General features: G+C 40.5%; 3 protein-coding genes across 10 annotated transcripts; 1 reads left to right on the forward strand and 2 right to left on the reverse strand.

Moving 5' to 3' along the window:
• Positions 1-71: 71 nt before the first annotated feature.
• Positions 72-14,252, forward strand: sec16b (SEC16 homolog B, endoplasmic reticulum export factor). Of its 6 annotated transcripts, none has more exons than XM_059031581.1 (27): positions 72-192; positions 777-851; positions 1,653-1,749; positions 2,104-2,523; positions 3,920-4,023; positions 4,306-4,426; positions 4,688-4,784; positions 5,324-5,465; positions 5,874-6,025; positions 6,403-6,464; positions 6,829-6,967; positions 7,596-7,823; positions 8,391-8,488; positions 8,856-8,937; positions 9,395-9,512; positions 9,722-9,833; positions 9,944-10,049; positions 10,314-10,451; positions 10,664-10,777; positions 10,993-11,077; positions 11,174-11,446; positions 11,663-11,712; positions 11,825-11,941; positions 12,158-12,265; positions 12,464-12,551; positions 12,912-12,976; positions 13,277-14,252. In XM_059031581.1, the coding sequence occupies exons 4-27, from the start codon at positions 2,183-2,185 to the stop codon at positions 13,283-13,285; spliced, it is 2,949 nt and encodes a 982-aa protein (XP_058887564.1). In that variant the 5' UTR covers positions 72-192; positions 777-851; positions 1,653-1,749; positions 2,104-2,182; the 3' UTR covers positions 13,286-14,252. The 6 variants fall into 6 exon arrangements, with proteins under 6 accessions (XP_058887564.1, XP_033877713.1, XP_058887566.1 ...); XM_034021822.3 differs by having other exon boundaries at positions 12,467-12,551; XM_059031583.1 differs by having other exon boundaries at positions 11,177-11,446.
• Positions 14,253-14,376: 124 nt separating this feature from the next.
• Positions 14,377-18,647, reverse strand: znf648 (zinc finger protein 648). Of its 3 annotated transcripts, none has more exons than XM_034021833.3 (2): positions 18,341-18,647; positions 14,377-17,705 (listed from the first exon to the last, which is right to left on the reverse strand). In XM_034021833.3, exon 2 carries the CDS (start codon positions 17,624-17,626, stop codon positions 15,935-15,937), a length of 1,692 nt encoding a protein of 563 aa, XP_033877724.1. In that variant the 5' UTR covers positions 17,627-17,705; positions 18,341-18,647; the 3' UTR covers positions 14,377-15,934. The 3 variants fall into 3 exon arrangements, with proteins under 3 accessions (XP_033877724.1, XP_058887568.1, XP_058887569.1); XM_059031585.1 differs by lacking the exon at positions 18,341-18,647 and adding an exon at positions 18,239-18,257; XM_059031586.1 differs by lacking the exon at positions 18,341-18,647 and adding an exon at positions 18,160-18,178.
• Positions 18,648-18,860: 213 nt separating this feature from the next.
• LOC117405947 (zinc finger protein 239-like) lies at positions 18,861-22,331 on the reverse strand. The gene is made up of 2 exons (XM_034009502.3): positions 22,175-22,331; positions 18,861-21,304 (listed from the first exon to the last, which is right to left on the reverse strand). Exon 2 carries the CDS (start codon positions 21,189-21,191, stop codon positions 20,118-20,120), a length of 1,074 nt encoding a protein of 357 aa, XP_033865393.3. The 5' UTR covers positions 21,192-21,304; positions 22,175-22,331; the 3' UTR covers positions 18,861-20,117.
• Positions 22,332-27,617: the final 5,286 nt, after the last annotated feature.

Raw genomic sequence — 27,617 nt, forward strand, 5'->3', positions numbered from 1 at the left:
TGTCCTGCATGACTGTAAAGTACTTGGAGTTTTTACAGCAGCTACCCCGCCTGCATTATTCCGCTTGGGTACTCGATGCTCCAGATAAATGGTTCCGAGCAACTACGTGGCAGAAGGATCCGGGGAAAGATACATTGCATTTTCATTGCTTTGATTCTGCACGGATAGTTTTCCACTCATTTAAATACCGAAGTAAGTAAACTACACAAAGAAAACGCAGCAATAGCCATATGCAAAATAGTATGTTTGTAAATATAGAGTTTTCTACAAGCGCATAATTAGAACGAACTACCGGATCAGAGTAGTTTTTATAACAGCATATTGTATCGGTATCATTTGGGCATTTTGACAACTTTTGACTTTTCATATCTTTTCAGTTGCGCTACTTCTGAATCCATGTTTATTGCTAGATATGTGTTCTTTACATCTGGCCCTGGTCAGTACACTCTCTGTCATCCTTACCAATGGACTTGGAGACCAATGGTACCCAAGGTCCAGCGTCAATCTCTCTTAGAGTGCAATGCAGATATAATGTATCCAACTATTTTAAGCAGGATGCTGTAAGGTTCGCAATGCAACTCAATATTGAACATTTTATATTTTGTTAAATGTTACGTTGATACATTTTTAAATTATTGTAGCTCTTCACTGTTAATTTTTGCATCGGTCATTTGTTGTTATAAAACAAAATATTCCATAATATAGCATACTGTCCAATTTATTTATTTATTTATTTTATTTTTAATATACAATGATTATTATTTCTAACTAATTAGGGCTCTGGACTCTTGACCAGAGGGTCGTGGGTTCAATCCCAGGTGGGGGACACTGCTGCTGTACCCTTGAGCAAGGTACTTAAAAATAATGTAATTGTATGTAAAACTAATGTGATATCTTGTAACAATTGAACAAAATTGTGCATTGTGGAAAATCCCTTATTTACTGTGAAATTTGGGGTGAGTGAATTACTGGAGAGACCACAGTGTTTAAAAAACATGAACTATACTCTTCTGTAAATATTGTATTTATTTATAATTTTTTTTTTTTTTAATATGTATAATATATGACTAGTCTTTCAATCAGCTACAAGGGCAAACCAAACCATTTTTACTTTGACCACTCCAGAAGTATAGATTTATTGTTTATATTTGGGTACATACATTGGAGTTACATCATGCGCATGGTTCAAGGTGATATTTAACAGGGGTGGGGGTTCTATGCTGTACAATATATGAATCAAACAGTAATACAATAGCTTTGTGTTAAAATAGCTGTGATAATACAAATATATTGTAGCGTGCACGGGGGTTGGGGTCAGGGTTGGTAGGTGACGCAATCAAATATGAGGACATGAGCCCGATACCAGCCACTGCAAGAGAGCCGGCTCTTCTCTACAGCGGTATCGGCGCTATGCTTCAGTGCGGGAGGTCCTGGGTTTGTGTCCCACCTCAGCCTGTGAGAAACCCCAGCCTGCAGGAGCCGAGATCGTTACAATAGCTGCTGAACAAGTACATTTCTGCAAGTGTTATTAGTTAAGAGCAGTGGGGCCACTTATCGCTATCCAAACAAGCTGCACCTGTACTTTACCCTGGTTTACTAGCTGAAGTGAAAGACACAGTGAAGTGAATATCAGCGTGTGCCGTGTTTTCAAGGGAGCTGATGTGGCAGGTGAACTTTGACAGTGTACAGTACTGGTGCTTGGTAGCATGTCAGAAGGGTAGCTGCTGAGGTGAAGCAGAGCCAGCCAGGGTAAGAGATTTGTTTTTTCATTGTATCAGAGGAAGCTTTTAAACTTACACTACGGCTGGTCATTTAAGTTAGTGTTCTTGTTAGTCTTCACTTTGAAATAAACTGAAAGGAAAGTATTCAAAAATATGTGTAGGCATTAGTGTTTTATGACTGTGCTGTATTCCTTATTGCATTTAAATAGAAACGTTGTTGTTGAATTAACAGTGGAGTTGATTCCAAAGTCTGCGACTGGTAATTAGTTCTTATGTTGAATCTGAAATTTGAATGGTTTGACAAAATATTACCTATTGTCTACAGAATACATTGTTATACATTCATTTCCACAAAATCTGTTTACGATTTGTTTTCACCCAGGCACACTATTTAAATTTGGAACATCAGCAGCAAAAAATGCAACCTGAAAAATACTAAATCAGAAGAAAGCAGAGACGAGATGGATTCCAGAGGTTATCAGTGGCATGACCCAAGGCAGCCTCAGACACCGTCTTACTACTCACAAAGACCCCCCTCCCAATCTGATTATCCACACAGGCCTAACACCAGGGATGGCTACCACAGCAACAACAGGCCTCCCCCGATGCCTGGAACCCAGGGTGACATGTATCACCCAAACCTAGACCCCAGAGCTGGACACTGGGCACAGTCAGGTCCCAGGGAAGGCTACCCTGTCAGCAGCCCCCCACACAGACCAGACCTCCAACCTGCCTACATGAGCACTCCTCTTTCCAGACCAGGGTACCACACAGAGAAGCCATTGGGAAGATCCCATTCAAGGTGAGTCGAGAACACTTTCTTAACTTCAGATACTTCATTAGAAACAACCCCCGTTTCATTCTTTGTGGGCTGTTTCAGTTTTATACATCTGTGATAGGGTGCTGCCATAATGGAGGCCAAACTGCAGACTTTAAGGGCTCTTAGTTGTTTATCTTTAAGAATATATGGCTGGTCATGTATACTGTGGTCTATGCAAATGCACAGGTAGTCAACCTCAGTCTCTGAGAACCCCTATACCAGTGGTTCCCAACCCTGGTCCTGTGGATCCCCTGTGTCTTCTTAACTAGACGCTTAATTGAACTAAGGATTTGCTTAATTATATCTTTTTAATTGTTCTCAGCTCTTAAAAAGCTGCAGATTTCAAGTTACTTATTAGTCACATAGACGATTAATTATTGTTTAGTTAGTCCAATAAAAAGGTATCACATCTCCTTCTCTTTGTCTAAGCTACTTATAAAATGTTATAGCTAACTTGAAATCTGCAAATGTTTAAGTAAAAAAGTCAAATTAAGCTAATTATTAGTTGAATATAAGAGCGTAGATAAGTAATTGAGAGCCCAGTTGGAATGAAAAACTGAAGACACTGGGGGTCCCCAGGACCAGGGTTGGGAACCACTGCCCTATACTGTTAAACTTCATATCAGTGCTAGTCTAGTATATAATTGGTGCCTTGCTTTCTACCCTCTTGTATAGTTTAGACTTTTGTGCTATTTACTTCATCAGACAGAAAACACTGAAACCTGCTTGCACTGTTCTGTTTGTGGGTAGCGAAGAAGCTTTAAGCTTTATTTTGAGTTTTTTCTAAAGGCTACCTGCTTTACGTGCTACTTGTAATGAGTAGTGTAGTGGAATTTGCTCAGCCTCTATCATAAAGTTTAGTGTTCACTCCTCCCGACTAGACAGGCACATTTAATGACTGCTGTTGCAAATATGAATGGCGGGACTGCAGTTCCTGGTGTCGCCCACTCTAGCATCTCTTTACCTGCAGGAAGCATGACAGGCTGTCTGGGTACAACACTGACCACGCCCTGCATTTACCAGTACTCATTTAGCCTTTTTATTTTAGTGGTTTTATGGCCAGTGTATCTTTAGAAATGTTATAGTTCAGCGGTCAGAGGGCTCCTGCCAATTCCTCCAGTCTTTTCACTTCCATATACCACAGTTCTACACAGCCATAAAAATTGCCACAATTAGGATAGCCCTGAGAATAAAAGGGAAGGAAACTTTGAAATGTCCTGGGTGGACTTCTTAAAATAATGCAATTGAGTGTAATTATGGAGGCTTGTTTTATCTGAGAAATCTCTCTTAAAGAACAGTGAGTTTCTCATCGCTTCAGTGCCCTTAAAATATACCTAACAGACCTGAATGAAATGTTGCTGTTTCTTGTGTCTTTTAGGCAGGGCTACGATTATCCTTCTCAGAACTATCCAGCCCGCGACCCCAGAGAGGATTATGGGTACTATGACTATGGCTATCAAAGAGGACAGCATCAATACAGAGGTAGTAATATTTATCAGATCTAAGTTAAAATCACTACCTGTGTATAACTACATTTTTATTTGCACATATAGTTGATGTAGGGCAAGCTGAACTACTTCCTCATGATACTGATGTCTTTAAGTTTATGTTTATAACTGTGCAAAGCTTCAGTCTTTATTTCTTCTATACAAGCTCTAATAGCTTTTGTGTAAACATGCATATGTTTAAACCATTGTGCTTTCCGTATCTTTTCTAAAAGCTAATTGTATTATGCAAAACAGAAATGGGCTGTATTTTGTCTAGATGCTGAGCGATGGAATCCCATCAATCCCCACCAAGATTACTGGAACCAAGGCCCATACCAAGACAGACGATATGAACAGGAGAGGATTCATGATATATATAGTGAACCTCACCCAGACAGGTCAGTGCGTCCAGTTAATAACATAACAGAATATTATAGGGGTTGGAAGTACTGGTGTAAGTGATTCCTGCTCCTATCATAACCCTTGGGTGCAACAGATATTGCTAATTTTCATATGATACTCTTCTGTTATACGTCACTCAATCTTTTAACACTGCCTGTTCAATAGAACTTGCTTCCCTGGGACCAGGCTGTCTTGTCTGAGGCCAGTAAGCAGGTGTGCAGTATCTACAGTCAAACTACAACACATGTCCTTTTCAGATATAATGAGCATGCAGGGAGTTACCAGTATGACTACAACTCAGAGAAAAACCACAGCGGAGGCCATGCAGAGGAGACTGGAGGTGATCACGGAGAGGTACACTGAGTAGAACTACCTCCGAGATAATAGCATAGAATACATGGGAGCCCAAAGCCTCTGTTGGCTGCACCTATCAAACAGTTCTATAACCTAGATGTGTAGCAGCGAAAAGTTCTGCTGCTGAAATTTGAAGAATGCAAATAATAGGCAGCCCTGCAAACGAAGTAGCCGACCAGGTAAATACTAAAACTGCTGAATGCTCTTGAAGTTCTGCAAAAAGGTAAAGGCTATAATAGATTATATAGGGTTATATTTCTAACCAGAAGCCAATATTCCTGTAATATCGAGCTGTACCTACATGCTGCAACATGCCTATGTCTGAATTATATATGCATGACAAAGGAAGAAAGGACAACATTTTCAACGGTTGTGAATTATTTCTGAATAACATGATATTTTTTCTCGATTTGTCCTGTACTTCCAGAGAAATTGATGCTATTTAAATGATTTTTTTTTTGCTAAAGAAGATACTAGATCCTTATTAATCATGCACAACGTATTACATCGATCTGTTTGTATTGTTCACTGTGTTATAGCTCCCCTTGTATGGGTCAGGCTGCCTTGCTGATGCTAAAGCCTCTGGACTGTCCTCGAGTGGTTATGAGCTGAGCCAGTATATTGATTCCACTGACCAGAGCCACCATCCTCCACAGAATCACTGGAGTCCTGTTCAGACAGGTGGGTGAAGATGATGTATGACGGCGCACAGCATTTGTAATTTGAAATATTTCAGGGTTAAAAGGGCACCTGGATGGAATATTCAAAATATAGAGAAAAAGGTTAAACAGCAATTATTTAAAAGAAATTCAAAACATGTGAGAATAGTTTAATGAATCTTTGCAGAGTTTATCGATATTTGTATATTATTGTTACTTCACCATATTAGTGTTTAACCTACAGAAAGAGAACTATTTGCTACTTTTTTATGTTAGTGCAAGAATGTAGTTAAATAATTGTTGAAGTTACAAATAGCTAGTGACAATGTAACCAAATTATCTTCAAAGGCAACACAGTAGAAAAGGGTGTTGACCTGTTTCAGGCCATTCAGAGTAACCCTGTTTTGTTATCTTTGCTATGTCCTGGAAGAGAGTGCAGTGATCCCTGCACTCAGTGCCCCTCTCAAGTTTCCTCTGCCCCATGTCCGGGTCAGTTTCTGCCCTGGAGGTCAGCTGGTCCGAGTGAGTCCCAACCTGCCTTCACAAGGAGAGCCGGCGCTCATTGAGATACACAGCCTAGAGGTAACCTTTAACCTTAAACACCGCTGTTTGAGGGGGAGAGGGTGGGTTGGTAGGGTTTCTCATTATGGTTAAGACTTACACTGCCAGCATCTCAACAAACCCTTTTGCTCAATTGCAAGACCGTTTGTTGATAGGTATATCATTTAAATCAAGAGACGAATTTTGTAATTAAGTTATACAAATATTAATTAATGTACTTTGCTCTTGTGTTTTTTGTGGCATGTGGCATGTGGCATGTGGAATGGAGGGTAGGTTTGGAACTACTGTATCTTCCTCTAAACCAAGAGATTGGGTTAGAAAGATGTAGTAAAGCAATCCAAAGTAATTAGTTATTCAATTCACCTTTCTAGTTTATAAGCAAGTGTCTGTCTTTGTAGGTGATTCTTGTTGACACCCAGGAACAGGAAGAGATGAGGGCGTTCCCCGGTCCTTTAGTAAGGTAATGTTAGATCAGTCACAGGCAAGGATACATCCATTGGTTGATGCGTTTTTTCCAAACACTTGCCAGTAAGAATATTTGACAAATAAAATCATCTTTACAAGGACACGATTTTTTCATATTTGCATAATTTATCATTTGTATTCTAAAATGCATCCCATTTCTAAAATTATTATTTTTTTAAATTTTGAGCACTGTTCTCAAAAGACTTTCAAATTGTTTTTTGTTCAAAGTTCTGGTTGAAAATGTAAATGTGTTTATAGTTCCCTATTAGTAAACATTTCTGGTCCCTCTGCATTAGTCATCCTGATATATATGATTCATAGATAGTGGATGATGACTCGAAGATTTACGTCTTTTGCAGGGAAGATCTCCACAAGGTGGATGCAATAACATTTTCCCAGCACAGAGCCGACGCTTGCTGGAAAGAGGAGTCCCTGAGAGACAAGCCCTCTGCTGCCCTCCTTTGGAACCTGTTGGTACTGCTGTGCAGACAGAATGGAGTAGGTTCATCATCTGGGTGTTAAGAAGAATCTATCCACAGCAGTGGCTTACAAACTTTCAGTTTTATACTATATAAACAGGCAATATGGGAATAATACAGTAAAAATACACATTATGGTATTTTTAATCAGAAAGCATTTCAAATTCAAAATCTCCTTTCTATAAAAGACCTATTGCAATGTACTGTTGCCATTATCCCCTGTCTGAATCCTTTTGGTGACCCTGTAGATTGAGAACCACTGATCTGTAGCACACAGTAAATTAATTCATTTATTTAGTTTTAGTCACAGGAAATCAATTGTGATAAAAAAAAAGCCTGTTTTCGGAGCACGAGTGTAACCCCAGTGAGATGATCGATGTAGATCCTCTAAAATGAAAACAGTATTTTTGATGCCATTTAACCCCTTAAGGTACACAAGGAATTGAGCGGTTGTTCAAATGGTCTCTTCTTAAAATACATTTAAGAGTGACTCAAGTATCACGATCCAACCTGTCAGTAAATCTGCAACCTGCTTCGTACACTTCATTGCACGAATACGAAAGCTAGCATAATTTTTATTTGTGGGAAACACGTGTCCCTTGTGCCTTTTAAAGGGTTAAAAGAGGGATCTGCGTTCTCCCTTTCAGAGAATCGTCGGCTCGGATATAGCCGAGCTCTTGATGAAAGACAGTAAGAACCCGGGGCACTGCGAGGAAGGCACAGGGAGCCTGATAGACCTGACAGAAGAGACGACTCCACTGGGCAACAGCACGGACATGCCGGACCTTCTGACTGGAGAAACCACACGCAGCGCGGAATCACCTGCCCAGGCACTGCACAAATACACCACGCTGCTGCTCGCTGGGAGAAAGAAAGTAAGAAGCATCTTGTTTCACTCACTGATTGCCTAATTCATTTTGCTTTATAAAGTCGATTGAAACCTGCTGAATAATGTTATGTGAACATATAGAATTACATACTGCTTTGTAGTTTTACGTATACCGACGAAAATGGACAAATGTGATATTTCGAAATATAACATGAAATACTGTACTATTATTATGGCTATTACTATTGCAATTTTAATTTTGTAGTTTCTTTGATTACATGTTCTTAAATAAAATAACAAAATTATGTTCATATAATGTATTTTTTTTTAGTATGTCTCCTAAAATTCAAGGTGATGCAAAACTTTTGGCCAGAGCTATATGTTTAAAGTGCCATGGTAAAATTGTAGCAAAGCATATGTAGTATTTCTCTTCAGTCTGAGTCCATGTGTTCTTTACAGTGTTTTGTGCCAGGTAGTTTTGGTTAAGTGAAAAACAGTTCAGATTCTAACCATGTGGGGTTTGAAAAGCCCAATTAATGTGTTAATTGAGGATGAAAGGTTATCTGCTGCGGTTGCAAGTTTCTTAACTTGATTGTGAATTGCCCCCCTGCAGGAAGCTCTTGAGGCAGCGATGAGAAGTGGCCTCTGGGGTCATGCTTTGTTTTTGGCCAGTAAAATGGATAACAGGGCCTACACCACTGTGTTAAACAGGTAACTAGGGAACCTGTACCTTGATAAAATAATGTTCATTAGCCTTTAGTCAGTGAAGGACTAAGCTGACGTGGGTGTTGGTAAAAGCTACAGATGAATACACGTCTAAAAAATGCAAAAATAAGTACAAATTATGTTAGTGATATGACACATACCACTGAGATTCATACCAAGGGGGTTCAAAGCATTCTCCCTGTCTCAGTGCGTCCCTTCAGGTCATTGAGAAGGCAACCAGCAGAAACTGACGTATGTTGTTCTTGATTTGATGTATATATATTGATATTTCATCTGTCAAAGAAAAAAGATGTTGCTACTGAAAATATTCTCCTGCACAGGTTTGTGATTGTATTTCTCAACTGTTCTCCAGGTTCACAGGCAGCCTGGCTGTCAGCGATCCTCTGCAAACACTGTTTCAGCTGCTCTCGGGGAGGATACCTGCAGTAGCTACAGTAGGTGAAACATCAGAGTGGTTTGAACTGGCATGTGTAATGGAACAACATAATTCAACCAATACATGAACTTACATAAACTAATGTACCTAGCACAATTACTGTGGTTTCTTTGATTGTGGTTTTAACCTAGCGGACAGTGCCACCGGGTGGTTCAGTGTTGCAACTGCATCAATCTCAAAAGGAATTGTACTGCAGATCCAAATTGTATGTGTAACATGGCGGAGGCTGGGTGCAAACCAGCGACCTTGCACACCGCAAGCAAGCGTCCTAACCACAATGCAAAAGTGCCAGGATCCTCTGCATTCATGGTTTTAGAGCTTTTAACCTCATCTTATCTCACCGACAGGACAGAATTCGTATCGGCACACAACATTGCCCCTTACATATGCACTGACGTAATTAAATATGTTTAAAATAAATCAAATAAAAATATTTTCAATGCTTGTTTTCCCAGTGCTGTGGGGATGAGAAGTGGGGAGACTGGAGACCCCACCTTTCTGTGATTCTCTCAAATCAGACGGGTGATCCGGGGCTAAACCAAAAAGCTCTCATTACCACCGGGGACACGCTCGGTAAGACAAAAAGATGAACCTGAATGATTGTTTCATTAGGCTTTGAATGGTTTTTACAGTTTGTTCTCTGTATGATATCCACAGCTTTTAAAAAGTGTACAGACAGGTGAAACGCATGGCAGTTAATCTCAAAACACCCTACTGCAGACTTTCACTGGAACAGCACTACAGCAACACTTTACTAATGCACCTTTTACCTGCCTTCCTAGCTGCTAAGGGTTTGACAGACGCTGCCCATTTCTGCTATTTGATGGGACGGGTTCACTTTGGTGTGTACACAGTTCAATCAGAGAAGCTGGTACTATTAGGCAGCAACCACAGGTAAGCATTACACGGTCTTCATCAAAGAAAATCAGTTGAGAAAAATTAAGCAGATAAGCGCTCAAAAAAATATAGGGATTTTTTTTTTAAAGCCACCTTTATTTTGACAGTCTGCCCTTCTTGAAGTTTGCCAGAACTTCAGCTATCCAGCGTACCGAAGTGTTTGAGTACTGCCAGCAACTGGGCAAGCCAACTTTCTGTATTCCCTCTTTCCAGGTACATTTTTATGCCATCATTTTAAAGAAATATGCATTACCTTATCAAAGTATTTCTAAGCAAAGAATAAGATGTTATAGTTAACACTTAAACAAGTCTATAGAACAATGGAGTCATATTTAATTTAATTTAACGACAGTGGATCTAAATATAGCTGCTGATCTACACTTATAGTGCTTATGAAAACAACACTTAACCATTCCTGCGTGCCTCTTTGGTGTTAGACAAAAGCTAAATGAAGAGCTTTGCTTTACCGTTCTTCAGGTTTATAAATTGATTTACGCATGCCGCTTGCTGGACTATGGACTCGCCTCTCAAGCATTCCATTACTGTGAGGTTATTGGCAATGCCATCCTGAAGCTTGATGCCTGCTCTGAAGTGCTTCTGGGAGAGCTGATCAAGGTACAGTAAGCCAAACTGAAACGGACTGGAGTATTCTGATTGCATGAGTAATGATGCTGACAAAGTGTCATTCATTCGTCTAAAAGAATAAGATTTCTAATGTCTTAAAAAGAGGCACCACTGGAAAATCGAAATGAAGGTTCCACTGAAGTTTTTGGTTGTTCTTTCCATTACACTGAACAGTCTCTGAACCTGTTATTCTACCTCCACAGCTAGCAGAGAGACTGAAACTATCAGATCCACAGGTTCACGAAAGCCCAGAAGAGCAGCAAACCATAGAGCCTGATTGGCTGAAGCAACTGCGGGTCAGACACAGACAACTACAGGTAAAAACATGCTGGCTTCAGTTTACCAAGGTGCTACTAACAGGGTTAATTTGATCAACCAATACCTGAAGCGATAAGCCACAGCTGGATTTTTTTTAGCATTTTATAGTACCAGGGATTCCTGGGTTGCATCATCTACTTATTTATGGGGGTAAATTGTCTTGGAACACATGCATCATATCTAGAAATGTAATTCTGTTTTTTTATTTACTTAGATGGGAGACGATAGCTACACTGAAAAATATCAACAACCGGTTCCAAGAACCAGCATCCAACACACAGAGAATGGCCCAACCACAGGTAACACTGAGTGTTTCCGGAGCTGATTAGAAGCTATTTTTGTGGAACGTGAAGAGACAATATATGTTTCATGCTTTTTTTTATGTTTCTTGACAGCAGGTCAAATTATAAATAAAGAGGAGTTCCCGCTACCCACGGTTGCCTCGGAGTTGCAAGGGCAGTGGCCAGCTGTGTTCTATCCTCCGAATCCCCTCCCTGTCACCAGCGAACTACAGACGTACCAGCCCAGCCTCCCCCAGGAGAGCACCGCCCCTCCACAGACAGTAATAGAGCAGGGGCAGAGTATACCTGCAGTGCCCCCACAGGCTGAAGGTCAGGCTTACCCCTTCCAGTTTACCACAGATCACACCCCACAGCACCTGGCTCAGGGTAAGGATTCCACATGTTTGCCACAGTAAAACAAGTCGCTTTACACTTATTAGTGAAGGGTTAAGCCAGTCCACTGTTAAATAAATAGTTCATATTTTATAAACAAGCTTAAAAGCAAATAGTTTAAAACTTGCATGCAACAGCATCTGATATCCCATACTTTCTTTTTGTGCCCCACTAAAAGTGCTATCTTCCCAAAACCCTTTTTTGTCACAGGCAGTGGAATGGAAGGGTTTCCAATGGAGACAGAGTCAGCCTATGGAATGGTAAGTAGTGTGGCAGTCATGTACGATATCATGTCAGGTAACCCTGAAAACATACACATACTCAGGTTGTGCTCCGCTGCTGCTATTGAGATTCATGTTTCTGGTTTATCAGAACTCCATTCCAGGGGATTACACCAGCAAGGAAGAAGAAAGCCAGTCTGAATTCAGCCAGCCCAAACCTGCAGATCAGGAGGGAGAAGAAGAACAAGCAAAGATCCAGACTGACAAGGTCTGTATAAAGAGGATACACACTCCCCCTTTTACACCTGGGCATGACCTGCATCGAAAGTCGTTCCACTGGGAAAATAACAAGCAATCCTGTACTTTAATGTTTTTTCCATTAGGGGTAGATATACAATACAGTGCCATTCGTCTCGGGACACTGTGATGCTCTCTGTGTTTTCTAGCTTGTGCCTGTATTGTGATTCAACACTTGTCTCTTCAGGGCTCTCGTTTTGGCTGGTTTGGTTGGTTTAGGTCAAAGCCTGAAAACCATCCACAGAATCAAGCAAGCAACAAAGAGGAGCTGAATGAAACTGATCCTGTGGTCAAGGTACATCTCTTTCTATCAGCTTGGCTTACATCAGCAAACCTGACCTTGCTTGCCTTATCTAGTCTCTACACTAGGCAATAAGAAGCCTCAGATACTGTACCTAAACATTTGTGGAACCTTTTATTGAAAGCATGCTTTTATAATGTGATAGAAGCCCTAACTCTATTGCATGGTAGATGAAAAGTCTATTTTCCCCAGCAGCCAAACTCTACATCTGCTCCTCCCCCCACAATGATCCAGGCACCCACATTATCGGCAGGAGGGAACCCATTTTCTAGAAAAGCTGGTAAATACATTTCATATGCAAGACAACATGCAACAGCTATAGGAACTTTAGTTCAGTAGATACCAAACCTGTAGTGTATCTCCAGTTTAAAAACACAGGTACAAGGAAATCAAATAAATATAAAACATACCATTTCTGAAGGGATATGACAATAGTAACCTTTGGACCGTTTCCCCAAACTGTTTCAGTTGTCATTAGTTTTATTAAGCAGGGCGGCATAATCTTAACCATTCTCAAATCAGCATAAAGCTAAAATGTGATAAACTTTCTACTTACTGAAAAATGTTTTAAAAAAATCATGTTGAGCTGGCATGTACTGTTTCAGTCATTATCTAATTATACATTCAATTTATTGCATAGGGAAAAAAAATGCTTTACATGACAGCAGGCCAGTCCCTGGGATAGGGCCTCCCACACTCACAAAGGTAAGTGGTCACTCATTATAAACTCAAAGCATGGCACAGCACCCTGTTCACCTGCTCAGCTTAATGTAGCAATCCACAATAACACGCCAAAGATGACCAGACCCAAAAAGGCACCAACACAATTCTTTGCCACCCCTGCAGCACTGCCGAAGCTACGTATCTCAGAAACCACGCATGGGCATTTATTCCAGATCTGCCATACAGATATACATGATTCAAACCAGTATAGTAGCAGCTTTGATTAATATGAAGCAACAACTACAAAGTATTTACCTGAAACCTTTTATATTTTTTTTTTAGGGACCCTGATGGTAAAGCACAGGAGAACCAGTATCTTCGGTAATAGTGTTCTCAGACATGTAGACACTTCTCAGGTCAGAGCACAGCCAGCATCAGTGGGAGCAACTTGGCTATTCAGAGTACCATTATGTATTAAATCATGATCACAGTATTATAGTAAGCTTTTGGGTAATTTTGGACCGTAGGCATCTGTCTGAGAACAAGCAAATGCATAAGATATATAAAATTGTATGGTAAAAGTATTTTATAACTTGCAAAACAGTTGTCTGAAAGTAAAAAGGGTATTTTGTATTTGTATATGTGGGTATTCAATGCAGCCTACTTTTTAATACTGTAAAAATATGAAAATAATTTAGCAGAATGCTTTAAAAAAAGGCTTTTCCATTTACACCCTCCCCCCCTATAAACAATTCCTATTACAAATGTATTCAAGACAAACAGAACAATTCTTGCACTTTACTGCTAGTTTAAAAAAAGGTATATTACTAATAGATGTGTGTTTCTTGACCCTCAAACTGTATTATAAAACACCCTAAAAGTTAAAACCACTTGTAATCCCAAATCCCATGATCTACCTCACCTAATCCCTGAAATATATATATATATATATATATATATATATATATAAACATAAACATGATTAACATTCCCAGACTGGTATACTGCAATACCTTATTCACCCCCCTCCTCATGGATCTTTTGTATGCTGCCTGTACCAGGGGTAATGCCATGTGCGATGCATACCAATATTCACCCATGCACTTCTAGCCTATTCACAAACTTTGAACATATGCATTATTCACAGTTTTGATTAATAATATAAAGATTGATAAAGTGTTACTGATACCACGATAAACAGCTTTTCTTTAAATACTAATCTGCAATACCAATGCTGTTATTACTATGTTTTATTTTATATATTGTCATTTAAGAAATGCATATATTTGCTTTTCTTTAAATAAAAAAAAAATACAGACATGGACAGCTTTTTATTTGTAAGGTTTGAGATTATATATATATATATATATATATATATATATATATATATTTATATAAAATCACAGATGATTACTTGTGAAAACAGGTCAGTAACACACAACCTCAGTCTTTGTTATTGGGTGCCATTTAATAAAAAGTAAAAAAGAATAATTCTTTAAATGCTGAGATCTTCAGTAAAACGATAACAGTAATACGGTACATCTACTGTACAATATTTAAACACAGCTTCATGCTCTATAAGGTTTAGTTAAGGGTCACAGTGGAATTTGTAACTCAGAGGTTATAAATTAAAAATGGTAAAACTGTATTTTACATAGTATGCAGTTTATTAACACAATGCTCGTTTTCACTAGTTAAGCAACATTCTCCAAACTCTCATTGACAAATACATAAGTGCAAAAAGTATATTCCGTGATTAGTGTTCTCATTTAGAAAAGCCACCTAAATTAGGATTTCAAAATGTGCTCTTAATAAAGCCGAGCGTTATCTCTGCCTAAGTTTTTATCCAACAACAAAAAAAAAGGCGGTTTTATATATTGTTTTACATTAGCAGTTGAATTGCTGCTTTTTTTTTTTTTTTTTTTTTTTTTAACAAACTAGTTTTAGAAATTCAACATTTGTTTAACATTCATGTCACATCAGTCCCTTTACTGTGAATTAGAATTACAGAAACACAATGGATGAAGGGAAACACCTGACATTAAAATACTGTGACTGTGTAACTGATATTACAATAGATAAAAGTGCACTGCTGTGAATTACCCGGTGATACTGTCAGGGTACAATGGTTCACATGCAACAGAACAATTCTTCTGAATTCCACTGTGGTCAAACCACATCTGACACATGCAAAATGATTTACCATCAGCCACTGTAGAATATAGTTTGTATTCTTGAGCCACACCAGGTAAAAGCAGCAAATAATTTATAGTGTATCAGATCTGTAAATTTTATTTATTTATTCTTTTTAATTTTTTTTATTTGACTTGGTTTCAGTTTAAACCTGTAACCCCTGTACCCGGGTAGCTATCAGTATCATTCGTCAGGATTAAAATCTGTCTAAAATTGCTAAAATCACAAACGAACTACCAGTTGACATTTATAGTGTCTTTTAGGATTATATAATTTTTTGTTCAAACCAGGCTGTGTGCACCTCTTAGAATGGCCATGTCTCCCAGTGCACGTACATTTACAGCTATTATACAGTTGAACATTTATGGTCTGTGCACAACACGCTACAATGACATAAAATAGGAATTACATAATTTGGGGCATCGCTGGTAAACTAAGGTCTTCTGTAGTTATCCGTGTCATTATCTTTTATTTTAGAAAAGCTTTTCCCTTTTACGATACAGAACCCTACCTCCCTGAATATTACTACTGATCATCAAAATCCTTGCGGCTGGTTTCCCCGACCCCTGACTCACACGACCTAATGTTATCTTAGGTAAGGCGATCCAGGATGAGTGCTGATCAGGGTCCCTGTGTTTTAGATGAACTGGAACACAATGCAGATATTAATGGAATGGCTCAACAGCATTTGAACTCAACACCCCTGACATACAGAGCAGCCACCCATCAATGTCTGAATCCTTTAAACAATTTTTTTAAATTTTATTTTGCTGATAAAAAAATAAAAAAATAAATAATAATGTAATTCTAAATGATTCCAGAGGCCGGCCGTGGGCTGCAAGAAGAGTTATAAAGCGAGTCTGTCTCCTCCAACACCGACTCTACCTTCTCCAGGCTGTGTTTGTTCTGGTGGCGGATGAGGTGGGTGGACTGGGTGAAGGCTTTCCCACACTGGGGGCACTGGTACGGTCTCTCCCCAGTGTGGACACGGGTGTGCTGGGTCAGCTGGGAGGCGTGGCGGAAGGCTTTGCCACACTGCGTGCAGAGAAAGGCCTTCTCGTCCGAGTGGATCTGCTGGTGGCGCTTGAGGGTGGAGGAGCGGGCAAAGGCCTGGCCGCACTCGGGGCAGACGAAGGGCCGCTCCCCGGTATGGATGCGCTGGTGGCGGATGAGCCGGGACGACTGGGCGAAGGACATCCCGCACTCCGAGCATTTGAAAGGGCGCTGCCCCGAGTGGAGGGTCTGGTGCTCAAAGAGGTTGGAAGACTTGGTGAAGGACTTGCCACAGATGGGGCAGATAAAGGGCCGCTCCCCAGTGTGGGTCCTCTGGTGCTCCACCATCCTGCTGGCCACCGCAAACTCCTTCCCACAGTCGGAGCAGCGGAAGGGCTTCTCCCCCAGGTGGGTGCGCTGGTGCCGGAGCAGAGACAGTGGCTTGTTGAAGGTCTTGCCACACTCCTGGCAGGGGTAGGGCTTGTTGTTGTTGTGCATGTTGCGCTCGTGCTTGCGTAGGTCCGAGGAGCGCACGAACGCCTTCTCGCAGGCCGCGCACACATACGGCTTCTCCCCCGTGTGAGTGCGGACGTGCTTGCGGAAGTCCGAGGACCAGATGTACGTCTTGTCGCAGTACGGGCACTTGTACGGCCGCTCCCCTGTGTGCAGCCTCTTGTGCTGCTGCAGCGTGCCCTGGTGTGAGTATGCCTTCCCGCAGAGCTCGCACGAGTACGGCTTCAGCCCGCTGTGAGTTTCGATGTGGCTCAGAAGGTTGCTGGACTTTTTAAACGCTCGGCCACACTGCATGCACTTGTAGGGCCTGTTCTCAGTGTCCTTGCCGGTGTTGTCTGACACTTTCTTTTTCTTGATTACTTTAGCTGTGACAGTCTCTGTCTGTTTTGTAGGCTCCTGTTGTTTAAGCTCCTCCGAATTTAGTTTGATCTTCTTCTCTCGATCCCCACTCTCATCCTTGCTCCTTCCTATCGAGTCAAAAGACAGGCTTTCCACCTTATCAGCAAGCTGCTCCTCTTTGGCTTTCATGTGCACAATGGTGAAGCTGTGGTTGTACGAACCATCAGAATCACGCTGCATATGAACCATGGTGTCCAGGTCCTTTCCCTTCCTTGTTTTATTTGACACCCCATTTAGACTGTCCTCGACTCGTCCCCTGTCAAAATTAGCAGAGGACAATCCATTGGAGTCTTCATCAGATGGAACGTCATAGTTACCTGCAACACCTTCAGAGTTGATGAAAGTAAAGTTGTGATACAGTGACCTTGGCGCCGCCTCACCTTTGCCAAGAGGGTCCACTGCTGCATGCTTTTTATCCGCACTCTTTCCTAAAGAGCAGGCTGAAATGTTATCATCAGGTAGCTTTAAATCAGCTTTGTTCCTGTTTTTAATTTGCCTTGGAACTGTCATTTTCCTTTTCCTAGAGGTGCTGGAGGAGGAATGACTGCTGCAAGGTGTTTCATCAGATTGTTCATCCAGCTGTTGATCATCCATGATGCTTATTTACTTTCATCTGGCTACTTAATAGGTTCATATTATCATGGTTTAGTATTAAACCATTTCATGTGTTCACCTAATAATTTAAAAGAAAAACACCATTATTGCAGATGCATTTAATTTACAGTGCTCCATACTCATGCAGAGACATTTTTAATGACACATTCTGTTAATTTTCAGTACATAATAAAGGTTAATTTAGGTAATTCATGTAGGTTACATGTATCCTTATTGCTTTAAACAAATGCACCTCAAATTATTTTATATATTGAATACTTTTCCAACAATAAATTAAAATCGTGGAATGCACCTGTAAATACAAACAAGCGCCATACCACTCGAAAGGATTTTCCAAAACGGGAGACTGGTCACCAAATAAACTCACCAACCAACCTGTCATAACAAAGCGTGACACGGTTGTCAATTCTGCTGCTACATTTCTTTCCAACATGTATAATATAATATTAATAATAACTGGTGAGTCATTGTTTTCAATGGGCTCATCCAGTAAACGCGCTCTTAACACCAACCTCAGCGCGAGTTGTCAAACTGCAAAGGAATTCAAACAGTTTCACAGAAACAGGTTCATAACAGTCCAGTTTCACAGACCTGTCTGCACATGCCGCGTTTCTTTTGTTTTGAGGAATGACCAAAGCAGGCCGCTGCAACACTTTTGCTAAAGATGACAAACAGCACAATGCAATCGCTTACCTTGTCAATGCAAATATATTAACCACATGCTCCCAACAGTTTGTCCCGTGCGTCCCGGTGAATTACTGTTTTTATATATATATATTTAAAAGTGTTATTGCTTTGCAGCCCTCCCTTCACCACAGGACCGAAACGCAGAATGTGTTGTGGGAGGAGTTTCACAGGTTACAGGACCCTGCTAACTGGAGACAAGAACGTGGGTAAGCTGGCTATTGCAATGCCTTTTACTTGCATGAAAGCTTCCGTGACCTAGGCTTTAAGACAGGCAAATTTCTGCGGGTGATTTTGGGAATATTGACGTTACATCACTACAGTTCTAGAGCATGACAAAGGTTTTGCCATGACCAAAAAATATAAAAAGTTGTTTAGTGCTCTTACGTCTCATTCAGATATGCGTATTCTTTAGGACTCTCACTTTCATATTTGAACGTCGAGTTAAACATGTTCTGCGAATAAAGTTTGTAGGGGAGGCGGGTGGGCACTAATATTTTTGCTTTCCTGTCCTATGGGGATCATGTAATGAACTGTGCTCTAAAATTCATCATGGAGATTTAATTTCTTGCTCATCGTGAAAATAAACCAAGTACGACCCCAAAGCAAAACAAATATTTTTTATGTGAGATATGGACTTTAATGAACTTAAAGTTGTTTAAGTATGTAGAACAGTGTTTTCCTTTCCACGTAAAAAAACAATTATGCTGTACAAATCCTGAAGTGAACATAACAATGCACTATAATATTATAACAATGGATTTTTAAATTAATTTAAAATGATTACAGAACGGTAAACAAAGACATACAAAGGTAAATACACGTGGCAATGTAAGCATACAAAAGATGCATTTCACAAACATTTTGTTGATTAATAATACACATTTTTATAATTATTTTTGTATAACTACAATTCTTGAATAACAGCAAATTTACTGCACTGTTTACTTTTCTTTTTAAACAGCTGAAGAAGGGATTTTGCCCGAAACATCCTGAAAACAAGATTTTTTTTAATCTTTTAAACTGTACATTTTTAAAAACCTTTTCTTTCACGTGCCTTTTGTACACTACAGTTATATCTATCTATCTATCTATCTATCTATCTATCTATATATATATATATATATATATATATATATATATATATATATATGGTTTAACAGCTATAAAGTGCATATGGGCAAGCCACTAGTCTGTTTATCTACCCAGTACTGAAAATAGTGTCAACAAAGCCAGCAGCACTTCTATCCCTTGTGATCCACACTAGCACAATGAGGGTTGAGTCTTGTGTGCATGTGTACGTGTATAGAGACGAAGCCACTCATGCGTCTCGATGACCTAGTAACCAGAACGTCATGATAACAGAGAACACATATTAGAAACAATGTAGTGTTGTCAACATTAGAAGGAACCTGCAATGGCATTTGTGTCTACAAAATACTAGCTTTACAATATTAAAACAAATCCACATACATTCAGTTAAATTGATTTTTTGCAGTGCTATACATACTGTATTATACAAAGCAAGTAGTAATTAGTCATAATTTTACTGGTCAGTAAATTAGCATGGTGTACTTTGAATAACCAACACTGTTTTTGCTAAAACACTCTATAGATATCATATATCTAAATACCCTCTGTATTTTTATCAAATTTTTTCCTAACCTACAGGGTGGTTTCAATTTGCCAGTTTAAAGGTATGCTGTTGAGCAGTTAAACATAGCTGGAGCAACAGCTGACCACCTTTGGAAAAGTAATTTAAAAAAAATCCCTGACCACCTTTAGATCAGCTAGAACCTTGCTGGTTTATAAAACAGCAATCTTGAGGGTTCAAACTGCTTAGTTTCCGTTCCTGGCAGGACAGCAGCTCCTTCTCGATTTTTCTGCCTTGCTTGTGCATTCTCTGATGGGACCTGAGGCCAGACAGCTTAGGGAACGTCTTGCCACACTCCTCGCAGCTGAAGGACTTGGGCACGTGGGTCTGGCGGTGCTTGAGCAGCGCCGTGGAGCGGATGAAGGCCTTCCCGCATTGGGAGCACTTGAAGGGCCGCTCGTTGGTGTGGGTGGCCTTGTGGAAGGTGTAGCTGGAGGACTGGCTGAACGACTTCCCGCAGATCCCACACAGGAAGGGCTTCAGGCCCATGTGCCCCTTGCGGTGCTGCTGCAGGGTGGAGGGGTCCGAGAAGGTCTTCTGGCAGAAGGGACACTCGAAGGGACGCTCCCCGGTGTGCGTGTTCTGGTGTATCAGGAGGGAGGTGGAGCGTGCAAAGCACTTGTCACACTCTGAGCAGCGGTAGGGTTTCTCTCCTGTGTGAGTCCGCTCGTGTCTGCGCACCATGGACGCCTGATAGAAACCCTTCCCACAAAATGAGCACTCATAGGGTCTCTCCCCTGTGTGAATGCGGCGGTGCACGACAAAGTCTGACTTCCTTACAAAGTTTTTTCCACAGTCCCCGCAAATAAAGGTGGTCACTGTGATGAGGGGGATCTGAGACTGTCTGCTCAGGGCCTTGCTCTGTTGTCCCTTCGTTATCCTGGAATCCTGGTGGTTAGATGGATCCGCGGTGAGCTCCACCACTGGTTTAGGAACTGCGTATTCTGGAAAAGCGCCAACACAGTCTGAATATTTATGAAGCAAGCCCCCTGCCATCACCTCGTGCTCCTCTTGTTCACAGTCCTGGCATGCCAGAGTATAGTTTTCCTCATTTATATCAAGGGAATCATGTTCACAATGGATGTACAGGTGGTGGTTCTCCATTTCATGCTCACCTTGCATGATGTGCTGGCCATCATGATTGGCACTGCTTTCCAGGAGATCAGCGCCACCAGAACAAAGTGCTTCACCTTCCTTGTCGGACATTTTATTTTCACAAAATACTGTTTTATGACGTCAAAAGACATACAAACCTCTCAATCAATCAATCTCAATCTCTCTCTATACTTTTAGCTCATGATGATTGGGGTTTTCTTAGCCTGCAAATGAAGAGTTAAAGACTTGGGATTATAAAAGGTATAGCTGATAACTGTGGGTGCATAATGCTTAATGCTTAAATAAATGTTTAAATAAGTATTTTCCAACAAACAAATTCCTGATAAAAAAATAATGATAAAATTAAGTGGAAATAATTCAAACAGGGTAGTAGCATCCTGCAGAATATTGTACCACCTACTGGTGGACACCAAGATGTGGGAATTTGAATACAGGCAATTTGTATGCAAAACATCTACAAATGTTTATTATTATTATTATTATTATTATTATTATTATTATTAATTATATATTCACATAAAGCATAGCCAACAATAACACTGTGGGATGTCTTTGAACAGATACATTTTACACCACTACAGTATGTTAGGAATTTTGTTTATTTAGCAGACGCCTTATTCCAAGGCGATTTACAGAGACTAGGGTGTGTGAAATATGCATCATTTGCAGAGTCACTTACAAGTGCGTCTCACCCGAAAGACGGAGCACAAGGAGGTTAAGTGACTTGCTCAGGATCACACAATGAGTCAATGGCTGAGGTGGGATTTGAATCGAGGACCTTCTCTGGTTACAAGCCCCTTTCTTTAACCACTGGACCACACAGCCTACTTTATGAACTGCAAATATGCCAAGTTCCTGTTGTTTTCTGTACAGTAACTGTACATTCACCAATCTGCATGTGCTCCATTCACACTTGCTTTAGTTTTGTTTATATATCGGTACCCACATTACAGCCTGCTTCTTGTACTTGTCCTCCTACAGCACACACGCTAGCCTCAGCACCAAACAAGAAAAGGCTCCAGAAACGTGCATTCCACACAAACAAATCTAAGTTTCACGTGCATGGCACTTACCTTCGCACCTCTCCAGAAAACCTAACACCGCTCTGCATTCATTGTAATCTGCGCACATTTGTAAAATCGATTGTGGAGATATTGCTAACAATCTGAAAATGCCTCAATCTCCAGCAGCTGCACTTGGCAGTGCCAGCACAGCAGCACAGAGCTCCTCACCCTGGCAGGGACCAGGAAAACAGAAATACAGCTGCCTCGACTGATGCCTGCACAGAATTCTCCATAAAATCCGTCTTTGGGTTGGCGAATTTCGTCTTTCCCATTCAGCAACAGGAGTGCAAACGTAAGGGTTTCATGTATGTAAAGGTTCACGAGTTCTTAGCAATTATTTATGAAATAGGACTCAATATTTTTATATTTTATACTACAACCAAAACACATATCATTTAGCGAGGTGTACTAGCTATAGTGTCCATCCAGTGTATTATATTTTGTACAATATAGTGAAAACATTAAACTTTATATGCATTCCAGAAACACTTATGCAGTTGTATTGATGTATAGTATACAGTATATCCAATACAGACTGCTGACCACAGAAGTTTATTGTAGCATCTTATTTCTGTAGTATGACCCTGTGTATTAAATGCTGAAGTAAATTGTAGTAAAATCATATAGTACTGTTACAAAGCACACATGCACCAGCAACATCTTTCCATGACACCTGCCATCTGCTTGCCTTCATCCCTTCCTAGCTTTCTATGTATTATTGCCATTTTACTATTGGATACTATATACTATGGACAATAGTATATTGTTGTTGGAATAAAAAAAAAAAGGTATTGTACATATTATTATTTATTTGGCAGACGCCTAAATGTGTACGCTATATTGCACTGGGAAATAAAAGCCAAAAGTAGTTTCAGTATTTATACACCAGATGGCGCTGTTTTTACAAGAGGTGAGATTTCCTTCCTTTCCACTAGGTTAGGTTAGCCTGAAACACATAGCTTGGTAGTCTTTATTAAAGTGTTTAGCAACCAAACCTGCCTCTATCTATTTTGTTGTCAGGATTATGTTCCTTTCTAGGTTTCACCCACAAACATAATTGTAAAGGGATTGTTAGTTTTGCACAATATTAAGTGGTTTAGAAAAACACAAACAGATGAGGTCTGATCTACATAATGTTATCTGCATTCTGGAGCACTTTCAAACTTTGGCCTGAAGGGGGAAATCAAACCCTATTATTACAGCAAAGTAAAGTTAATATGATCAGCACCATTTATCTAGTAAGAAATATACAGCAAGAAATTCCAGTTCCTTCAATTCGAAGACGACCACCAAAACATTACATATGGGATATGCCTGCCTATTGGTAGGTATTTTCTGAGCTCTCTATACCAGAGCTGCCGATAGGACCCTTCCTGGGATGACACCCTCGGTCCCGCCTACCAAGGGATTAAAACCGTTATTCCACGGAAGCCATTTCTCTTTTTGCTTCTTAAGACGGTAAAGTAAGACCCTCTGTGTTGGTATCTGAGCGTTTTTTGAAAAAGAGCATGAGTCTACTGCATTTCCTTTGCCTTTCAGGCTGAAAGCTGGCTTGCCGCTTTCACGGAATCAGTGACTCCTGATTCAGCATTTTTCTTTCTATCTTTTCTCAGCAGCTCCCTCTCCAGTACGATGCGTGCATACCTGTCGGACGACAGAGTAGCAGCTATTTAGGGTTGCCTCTCCTTGTTCCAACAGGGATCGAAGGTCCCCATGGTGCGGTTCCAAAAACTGTTGGGTATGATGGCCGCAGCCGTATCAGCCCTGCTCATAAATATGCTGGAGCTGCAGGCTGTTTTCCTGGCTCTCCAGCACTTTCTTACGGTGTTTCATGGAAAACATGTGCGGGTCCGAACGGACAACACATCAGTGGTGGAGTATGTCAACCACCAGTGCGGCCTCCGGTCCCCGGGGTTGCATGGCATCGCCTTCCAGCTCCTGACTTGGGCGCAACGGAACCTGCTGTCCCTACAGGTGACGCATCTTCCCGGAGTGGCGAACTGGACAGCGGACCTCCTGTCGAGGGAGGGTGCACATCCGTCAGAATGGCGACTCCACCCGCAGGTGGTGGAGCGCATTTGGGAACGATTTGCGAAGGTGCAGGTCGATCTCTTTGCCTGGGCGGAGACGACACATTGCCCCCTATGGTATTCCCTCCCTCGGTCCATTTGGCGTCAACGCCCTAGCCCACAAGTGGCCCAGGACGCTCCTTTACATGTTCCCGCCAGTACTGTTGCTCCCAGCCTTCTTGGAGAAGGTCCAATTAGAGAAAGCAACAGTTCTCCTAGAGGCCCCTCGGTGGCCCAGGAGAATATGGTTCTCGACCCTATGCCAGCTCATACAAGGCCAGCCTTGGGAGATCCTGCTTTGCCTGGATCTCCTCAGTCAGACGAGAGGCACTCTCTGGCATCCGGAACCAGGCAGGTTCCAATTATGGGTCTGGCCCCTGAACTGGACCGCTGGACAGCCCTAGGGCTGTCAGACGCAGTTGTGGGTAGTTTGCAGAGCGCTAGGGCAGACTCCACTAGGTCGCTGTACCACTATAAGTGGAAGTTTTTTCAGAATTGGTGTATGACTTGAAGTCATGACCCAGGTTCTTGCCCCTTGCTGGTAAGCTGCCGTTCCTTCTCCCTCGCGATGGCTCTGGTATACATTTCCCATATGTAATGTTTTGGTGGTCGTCTGTATTTTCCAGGTTTTTGGTTTGTGGTGAAAGAGGGGTACCATGAAAGCACCCTGAAAGCAATATTTTGAGGGGATCAAAAACAAAAGCCTGGTCTTTAAAGAGTTAATTTTTTTTTTTTTTTTACCTACTTTCGAAAGGGGAATATCATGTTCTTTGTAGAATAAATAACACATAGCCTACATTTCACTTGAACGTATCTGATAACGAGGAGGAGATCTGACACTGCTATTTATGCCAGTTGAGAACATTTCAGGTGTAGTTGAGAACATTTGTATGCTTTTGAACTTGACTTGCACAAATGCTGATAAGGTGTTCTGAGACTTTTAATTCCTCAATTGTATCTACAGTATGTCTATTTAACTGACATTTTTATTGTTTAGTTTTTTTGGAGTGAGCCCAATTATAGTACACGTGTACAATGAAAAAGTAGGTCCCTATAATCTGCATTCTACATCTTTTGTTTGGCACCACTATTCTACTGCTGTGTGATTGGGAATGTTGAGTGTGAATGAGTGGCTGCTTTGCATTTAATGCCTACAAAAACTCTGGTCCATTTTTGGACAACCTCCACTTTCCATGAACCTGTATTGATGGAGTATAGAGAACAGATGATGGTCAGCAGTGGTTTAGATAAATAGGACGCTTTCTATGTTATCTGAGTGTTTTCACGCTTTGGCCAGAAGGGAAAAACCAAACCCCATTATTACAACAAAATAATGTCAATATGATCAGTTTTAATTTGATTTGATGCCAGCAGGATACCATATGATCTAGTGAACTTACATAACCCTCAAAATAATTTTAAAATGGTTCAATGCCAGCATAATGTATCTAGTGAGAAATATAGAACTCACTAAGCCTAAATACAAACACACAGATCAAAAAGTAGTTAAACATTCCAGATAGGAGCAGTTCAGTTTGACAGTGTTCTGGTTTGTATTCTGAATTGCACAGTCATGCATGTAGAGAGTCACTGCTATAGTCTTATGACATGTGTTATCCTTGACCCAATGCATGTACTGCCCCTTCATTTATATTAGGTTTATTTGCAGCTTAGAAAACTATATGAAGAGAACCAAGCCAACACAAACTGAGCCTGGGCCGCCTCAGAAGGGAACCACTGCGAATGGATGGGCTGCGGATTCTTTCATTGCTGTTGAGAGACACACTTGAGTAAAAATAGATTTGCTGTGTAAACAAGGCATTTGTGTTACTATGAAATGGGAAAAGTGCAGAACCGAATGGATATCCAGTTAGAACACAAACAGCTGTGACTTCTCCTACCCCAACGAGTCAATGATAACACTGAGCAAAGCAAACTAGGTCAGGGCTTTATCAGAAATAAAAATGTGTTTAAAAAAGAAACGCAAACACGATCAAATAATGTGCTCTGATACTCTTCAAGTGTGACGTAGAAGTTGTGTCCTTTCCATTGATGCAGTACATAGAAAGCTTATCTGCCGATAAGCCGGCTCAGATTGCTAGACATCTACTTTTCTCATGCTATTGGCTTTGGAAGCCTGAAGCCATTTCTGTTAGTATTCAGCTGGGGGTGTAATCAGCTAGAAAGAGCCAGTCAGGGAAAGCAGTGAAACCTGAAGGAAAAAGATCCATCTGAGATCAATCTGAACCGCCAGCAGTTATGTATACAGGTATATATATATATATATATATATATATATATGATTTACTTTTTTCAGTTAACATAACACAGAAACAACAATATGCAGCAAAATAAAAGGAAAGCAAATGAAAAAAAACTCAATGTTAAAGGAGACTATTGCTAGATTGCAGTCCAGTAAAACAACATACTGTAGCAAGCATGGGAAAGGTCATGTATAGATTAGAGTGACCATTCAGAAGAGAGTGCCCAGGGGCTCAAGAAACACTGATCCACCAAGCAAAGTGGACAGAGCAGAGGCTACATTTAAGGTGAAGGCTTTAAAGGGGCAGCTGAAATGTACAAGTGTGCTCTATGAGAACAAGTTATTTTAATTTGTGACCAAATTCGATAATTAACATTCATTCCCATGAAGTTGTGTGACTGAGAATAATGTATAGAGATAACATTACTACCAGAAAGAGCAAAATATGCATTAGACAGGATTTTTTTAAAAAAGTAGCAGCAATTCTTATTGCAGCTAAATGGAAATGTAATGGTGTGTTTAAATGTTTGCATAGTCAACACAGAGTGCAATCGAATTGTTTTGCTCATTTGTTGCCATGACGCCTGTCTGTATCAGTCATACAAAGTGCTCCTGTACTTTGTCTATTACTAATGCCAAGGGTGTACCCCAGCTCAGTGGGGCTGTTTTAACTGTAAAGAGAATATCAATTTGATATAGTGGAATGTATATGCTGAATAAGGTGCTAAAGAGCATCCAAAGGGACAAAACACCCTTATAGTATACAATTTTGATTCAGTCTATAACATTTGTTCTAACAAATATTTATTTTTCTGCAGTATTAAGTAATAGTTTCTAAATGTATGTAATAATAATGTCTTCACAGTGTTTGGTTGAACACTTTGATTACAAAGGGGGGCTAGTGGCAGATTTACATTAGAAAATACGAAAAGGAGACCATTCAGCCCATCTAAGCTCGTTCTGTTTGAGAGATTTGGAGATTATTGGGGGCCACTACTCTGCAAATATTTGTTGACTGGATACAGAATTTAATATATTCCATATTGCTTTCATTAAAAAATATTAACATTCCTGGCCATGCTTCAGTAGTAGAGTCTTTGGTAAACAGTTTGCAATAATA

Source organism: Acipenser ruthenus, chromosome 10, assembly GCF_902713425.1.
Source record: "Acipenser ruthenus chromosome 10, fAciRut3.2 maternal haplotype, whole genome shotgun sequence".
In the NCBI taxonomy this organism is placed as follows: domain Eukaryota; kingdom Metazoa; phylum Chordata; class Actinopteri; order Acipenseriformes; family Acipenseridae; genus Acipenser; species Acipenser ruthenus.